This window comes from Leopardus geoffroyi, chromosome A3 (assembly GCF_018350155.1).
Source record: "Leopardus geoffroyi isolate Oge1 chromosome A3, O.geoffroyi_Oge1_pat1.0, whole genome shotgun sequence".
Lineage (NCBI taxonomy): Eukaryota > Metazoa > Chordata > Mammalia > Carnivora > Felidae > Leopardus > Leopardus geoffroyi.
In genome coordinates, this window is record NC_059336.1 from 80,204,166 (window position 1) to 80,211,403 (window position 7,238).

The following is a 7,238-nucleotide window of genomic DNA, read 5'->3' on the forward strand; positions in this document are numbered from 1 at the left end:
CGACTGAGACACCGAGGCGCCACCATCATACTTCCTCTTGAGTCTGCTGGTGTGGGAATGATTGGGGTATTTTGAGGATATGACTAAGGGGAAATTGACTTGGAGATACAGTTAGTGGGATTTTGGGGATATATTCATGTTGCTAGCTAGTCGTTTTTGTGGAAAGTCATGTTGTTGCCAGGCTGGTACTTGGCAGAGTTAGGATTCAACCTAGGGTTCATCTTATGAACTTAACACAAGTCTGGGTTATACTTAATCTATATACTTATACTAATCTTATACTTAAGATTATACTGAATTCTTACACTTAAAGGCATGAGAGTCTGTCCTCAGATATTTGCTTTGTTTGACACTCTTTCCCACCTTTCTGCCTGGTCTTATCACCTATTGCCACCATCCATGTACCCTTTGCTTCATCCATTGAACTCTTGTCTTTGCTAGGTGTGCTTGTGCTCATACTTCTCTCCAGCCTGAAATGGCATCTCCCAAGCACATCTATGTAGATTCTTACTAAATTTTTGCTGTCTTGATATAAAACATTGACATACGCCATCATGAGAATATTGGTGGCAAACTGGATAATGAGTGTTGTCAATTCAAAGAATAAGATGACACACTGAACAAGAAAACTTGAAAGTCCCTGAAATTATATATAGCTCCTGTACAAAATGAACTTGATAGTTTTCTCCAAATTTGGGAAAAATTCAACAATACATGACATTACAAATAATGAATTGTGAAGCTGAGCTGGAGAAGTTGAAAGTGACTTTTCTAAACTGTCGATGAAAAGCAAGTTTGTTTTTTTTTTTTTTTTGCTTTTTTTAAGTTCATTTATTTATTTTTGAGAGAGAGACAGCGTGAATAGAGGAGGGGCAGAGAAAGAGAGAAAGAGAGAGAGAGAAAATCCCAAGCAGGCTCTGCACTGTCACCACAAGCCCAGTGCAGGTCCCAAACTCACAAAACCGTGAGATCATGACCTGAACCAAAACCCATAGTCAGTCCCAACGCTTAACTGACTGAGCCACTCAGGCACCGTGAAAAGCAAGCTTTGATCAAACATGGTAGAGGAAAGACTTAATTATCCTTCTTTTTTTTTTTCTATACAAAAGTATTTCACAAATTTATTGTTATACAAAGTAGCAACCAGACAGTGTGTGGACCAAAAAATGTGGGGAAAAAGTGTTATAGAGATATGTCAGACAGTTTATGAAAATATGTAATTTTTCTGGGTTTTATGATTCTTGTATTTCTAAAGTTTACATGTTTTTTTAAAATTTTTTAACGTTTATTTATTTTTGAGAGAGAGACACACAAAGCATGAACAGAGGAAGATCAGAGAAAGAGAGACAGACAGAATCTGAAGCAGGCTCCAGGCTCTGAGATGTCAGCACAGAGGCTGACGCAGGGCTCGAACTCACGAACCATGAGATCATGACCTGAGCTGAAACTGGATGCTTAACCGACTGAGCCACCCAGGCGCCCCTATATAGTTTTTAATTTGTTGTGATTTTCTTCCTTATTTTAAGGAAACTAATCTTGTGTGAAGTTGGAGTTTTATGTTCTTTGGTGTAAGAGGGACACAAAATTGCATAAGCTTCAGGGTTCACCAAGCCTGGATCTATTCCACTTCTTATCAAGTAGGGAAAAAAATTTCTGGATATAGAGATCAGAAAATTCCTTCTTCTTACTATTCTTTTTTTTTTTTTAACTTTTTTTTAAAGTTTATTTATTTATTTAGAAAGAAAAGAACAATGCAAGTGGGGAAGAGGCAGAGAGGGGGGAAGAGAGAATCCCAAGCAGGCTCTGCACTGCCTTCACAGAGCCCAACATGGGGCTCGAACTCACGAACCATGAGATCATGACCTGAGCTGAAATCAAGAGTCGATGCTTAACTGACTGAGCCACCCAGTGCCCCCTTCCTACTTTTCCACCTCTGAGTCCAGCTGTATCTTACATAGCCTTAATAGGGCTCAAAAATTTTTATCTGAATTTAATTCAACTAAAAATGTTTTGGTTTTGAGGAGAGAAGGCAGAAGAAAACATGATCAAAAATATCTTCTGTCTGAAGGGTAGGTGGATGGAGGGGAAAGTAGAAAATCCTGTGTAAATGGAGAAGGTTCCCAGAATTAGAACCTCAGGTGGAAGTTCTATTCAGAGACACTTTGTTTATTTGAGAGAAAACGCTAATAGTTGATCATATATCAAGGACCCTGCCTGGGCAGGCAGGTAGATTTCATGACATCTGAAGTGTCCTCTTTCAACACCTGGGTGGTGACAGTAGCAGTTCAGGCCCAACTAGAGGAGCTGTACCTAGAGACTGGACTTGGCATTGGGGCAGGGTAGAGACTAGGGGACAGACTCTAGGGTAAATCTAGCCCAGCAGGCAGATCCCTGGCCCTTAAATAGTGTCAGGGAGATCTTGTAAGGAGTGGCTTCTCCACATTTCCCTGCTGGGCAGGTCACTATGACCGCTGTGAGGCTCAGGCAAAACAAGGCTGGCCAGAAGAAGGGGATAGCGCTGAAAGGAGCAAAGTGCAATGCCAGACTCTGGGGGAACCAGATGGAATCCTGTGGTTCAAGAGCAGCTTCCGGGCCTGACTTGTGGTCTTGTTGACAATACAAGTCCCACTGGCACTTAGGCTTTTGGGTTATTTGCCTCCTGTCAGGGGTATGACCGAGTGACCGCAGCCAAATATTTAATAATATCTCATTAAACATAGCTCGGCATTCTGAAATTTCAGTTATTTACAGGTTGCTCTGCATGGCAGTTCTCTCTTCCTTAACATAAGGGCAGCTTCTTGAGGCCATCAGAAACAATAGGCTTAAGAGGAAGGCAATGTCCTTCATCTGATCTTTGTCAATATGCTGGCTCTCATGCTTCTTGCTCCTTACGCTAGCTGAGAAATACTAATAGGAAGCCCTTGAGCAAGGCTTGGGGCCCCAACCATTTCTGACTCTCAGTCCCAATGTGGATGGCAGATCACAGTCTGAGAAAGCCTCTCTTCTAGCAGGGCTGTATTCCTTGGCGTCTCAAAAGATAATTAACTGTTTAAACAAAAACAATAATGATGTATTAGGAGGTTTATAATATAAGTAAAGGTAAAATGCATGAAAACAACAGCATAAAGACTTGGAGGGGAGAAATGGAAGTATGCTACTGTATGATTCTTATATGATATGTGAAATGGTATAATATCACTTCATGGTAGATTGTGATAAGATATATGCAATAAACCCAGGGTGCCTGGGTGGTGGCTCAGTTGGTTAAGTATCCGACTTCGGCTCAGGTCATGATCTCACAGTTTTTGAGTTCAAGTCCTGCGTCGGGCTCTGCGCTGACAGCTCGGAGCCTGGACCTGCTTCAGATTCTGTGTCTCCCTCTCTCTCTGCCCCTTCCCTGCTCATGCTCTCAAAATAAATAGTTAGAAAAATAAACTAATTAACAAAGAGAGATGTTAAGGGAGACAAGACTTTGAGATCTTAGACCCTGTGCTATAAACCACACCTGCCTGAGCAAAATTAGTCCCAGTGCTGCCCAAGACCCTGCACAGGGTGGATCCTGAAAAGTACATTGCTTGTCCCTGGGGACTTGGGAGGGGGCTTATGGTCAGTTTGAGATAAGTGGGGATTGGTGGATTGTTCCTCAAACTTTATTGCTAAGAGGTTTAAGGTATCTAGAAACTCTAGGAATCAAAAAAGTGGAATTCTAGGAATCAAGAAATCTTTTGGATAGTGTGTTCATTCCACTGAAGAGGTCCGCTCTAATGTGGCCAAATTCTGATCCATTGATGACATATCAAGGCCAGCAGGTGACAGAATTGCTGTATACCTAGCACTGACTCATTTTTGGTGATATTCCATAGACAGCTACCCTCCACTCCTGGTCAAAGAAGACAGTCTTTGCCTGTTAAAATGTGAAAGGATCTGGTGCCAACATGTTCCCTTTTGTTCTCTCTCGAAGCTGCCAGTGATGTGGGTGGCTCTTACCTCTGTGTCCACTACTTCTATGCCCGCACTGCTCTCTCAAAGAAGTTTTATGTGTACACACTGGTGTAAGAACATTTTGTGTGCTACATCAAACTACATCACCATGAAGTCATATTTTAACTTTCATACGCAGATGAGTTTAAGCTACCCCTCAAATGTTCCCCAGGTGTTTTTGGGAATGCCCAGGGTTGCTTTGGAACCAGTCTATTCACATTCTCCTATTCAGTGAAGGAGTTTCTGTGGATGGTGCCCTCATGACAACAGTGAGGACTACATACAGACTATCTTGGGGTGCCCCTTCCACTCATCTCCACCAGAATGAGCAACAGTTCCATGTGCAGAGAATTTTTAAACCATGGTCAGGCAATACACACACACACACACCACACACACACACACACACACACACACACACACACATTCCAAAACAAAACAAAACAAAACAAAATAGGATTTCTCATAAGAGAACAAGCTCTGAAGAGATATGACTATGCAAAAGCGTAGACATCCTCTTACATTATAATAAGCAATTTAGCTCAAACATTTCCTGATTAAAATTTACATAACATTAATGAACTAGGCAAGTGGTTTCCTGAAAACTAAGGAAGATTCTGAGTCTTCACTTATTGCAAAACAGAAAACTGTTCCCAGGTTTGAAATGATAGTTTACAAGTTTTTGTTTTTCTGCCTTCTACCCAGCTCTGGGTAGCCTCCTCCAGCAGTCTCTCAAAGAAGGCATCTCCTCCCAAGCACTTAGTATGGGTCTGGGAACTCAGCCTGAACCATCAGCAGAAACCTTGTTACTCCTCAGCACCTGCTCTAGGTATTCCTACTGCCATCTCCTAGGGCTGCAAGGTCTCTATTATTCCAGAATAATCCACGAAAGGAAGTGCCTCGGTGAGATCTGCGTGCTTGTGCTCAACTTTAGTTTGTAGCGCCTAGGTAGAACGCATCCATCTGCTGCAGGTGGCCTGTGCTAGGATCTCAGAGCTACAGAAATGAACAAGGTAGAACAGGGTGTCATTCCACAAGTTATTTGCTCACTGCAAAGGGAAATATCTGCTGATCAGCACTTTAGCCATGCAGTCCAACCTAGTTACTAAGAGTGGGATGCCTGATGTGTGCATTCTGATGAGATGCTCTATGACATAGAAAGCATCACCTGTGAAATAACTTTACCAAAAAGTTTTAACCTAAACCATCCAACTTCGGTATTTAATAGGAAACACAGGTGGTAGAAGAAAACATTAAACTGCATCACACACACACACACACACACACACACACACACACAAACACAATCAGACAGTGGAACATTCTGTAAGACATATGGCCTGCATTTTTCAAAAAGTCAGTATAATAAATAATAAAAATAATTGAGGGATTGTTTTACATTAAAAGAAGCCAAAGAGAAATAACCTAATTCAATGTATAAACCTTGATTAGATCCTAGTTGAATAAAACAAAACAAAATCTAGTTGTAAAAGACATTTTGGGGATAGTTTGGGGAAATTAAAATTAGAATTAGAATTAGGTAATGTTAGTGCTTGCTTTGGTAGCACAGGTACTAAAATTGGAATGATACAGGGAAGATTATCATGGCCTCTGTGCAAGGATGACATACAAATTCATGAAGTGTTCCATACTAAAAAAAAAAGAACTATAATGTTCGGAAATTATTTTTATTATTGGTAATCTTATTATGGTTATGTAGGTGAATGTCCTTATTTTTAGGAGATGCATGCTGAAATAATTAGTAGTGAAGTGTCTGGATGTATAACTTATTTTCAGATTGTTCAGAAAAAAAGGCAAAAATGTTAACTAATGAATATAAATGAACTTCATTCTATCATCCATTTCAACTTTTTGATTCAATAGTTTGACAATTTTCTTTATCAAGCTGAAGAAAAGAAGAAATAGAACATTAACCCCACCAAGTTTTCTTTCATTCCTTATGAACTAAGTGTTTTGGTTTTTAATGTATTTGTTTGTTGTTGTTTTTGTTGTTGTTACTGCTATCAAGAATAGCTACTGGAGTGCCCACAGGGGCAGCAGCGGGAGCCAGGGTTCCATGGAAAAGTGCAGTTGCATTCTCAGCTCCAGCTGGTTCAACCATTAACCAGGTGGTGTAGGGCAGAGAAGAAAACCCTTTCCTTCTACTCTTCTAAGTTCTTGGCTGGAGCCTCTATTACAAAAGACTAATGAATAAGAGAAAAACAAAACCAAAAAAAGTTGATTAACATGTGTATCTCATATATATGGGAGAAACTCAGGGAAGAGTAACTCAAAGAGGTGGCTAGAACTTGAGCTTAAATACCATCGTTAGCTAAAACGAAGTGTGGGGAGGCAAGTTATGGGAAAATGACCAGGAAGAGTACAGTCAATAGGGATAAGATTTATTAATATACATTTAAGTCAGTGCCTTCTCTATTGGTAAGTCTCTTGTGATCTAAAGTCTTCCTTCTCTTTCTGGTACACCCTTACAAATGGAGATTTCCTTTATAAATGTAAATTTCCCTTATAAAATGGTAACTTCTACCCTGCTTTCAGAGTTTCTTCTGTGTCTGCTGTTTCTCAAAAAACATGAGCTCCAAATAAACCTTAAACCGAAGAGACATATTTGGGGTGGCATATTCTGGTATTTTTTTTCATGCTTATTTATTTATTTTGAAAGAGAGAGAGAGAGAGAGAGAGAGAGGACATAAGCGAGTGTGCACGTGAGCAGGGGAGAGGCAGAGAGAGGGGGAGAGACAGAACCACAAGCAGCCTCCATGCTGTCAGCATGGAGCCCAATGCATGGCTCAGTCCCACAAACTGTGAGATCCTGACTTGAGCTGAGATCAAGAGTCAGTGCTCAACTGACTGAGCCACCAAGGCACCCCCATATTCTGGTCTCTTACATTGGTCCTTGCTCTGGACTTCAGTCAGCTCCCCTTTACATGTCATTCACTGTGCTCAAGCTTTATAAGCATGATTTCATTAAAAACAAACCAGCAAACAAGCAAATTATGCCTGTCTTCAGGAAGCTGATAATCTACTAAGGAGGTCTTTCATCAACAACCTGTAAACCAAGGAGGAAGAAAATCAGTATCATGACAGGCGAATCCAGAAAGAGCCGTTAATCCTCTTGGAGGATTTGAGAGGGATTTATGGAAAAGGAAGCTTTTGACTCCCCCTTGAAGGATTTTGGTAAGTGGGAGTAGGGGGAGGAGGCATTCTTGGATGGAGGGCCAGAGTGAGCAAAGGTCCAG

At 40.9% G+C, this 7,238-nt stretch overlaps 1 protein-coding gene and 1 non-coding gene across 2 annotated transcripts in view; both read left to right on the forward strand.

Moving 5' to 3' along the window:
- Positions 1-2,598, forward strand: part of LOC123581382 (ferritin light chain-like) — a 13,320-nt gene extending 10,722 nt beyond the window's left edge. The window contains exon 2 of the mRNA XM_045447446.1: positions 2,459-2,598. Coding sequence (XP_045303402.1) covers positions 2,459-2,598 — 140 coding nt within the window. The remainder of the gene's footprint in view (positions 1-2,458) is intronic.
- Positions 2,599-5,530: 2,932 nt separating this feature from the next.
- On the forward strand, positions 5,531-5,637 carry LOC123581836. Its single transcript, XR_006704047.1, has one exon. It is a non-coding gene; the product is annotated as a U6 spliceosomal RNA (small nuclear RNA).
- Positions 5,638-7,238: the final 1,601 nt, after the last annotated feature.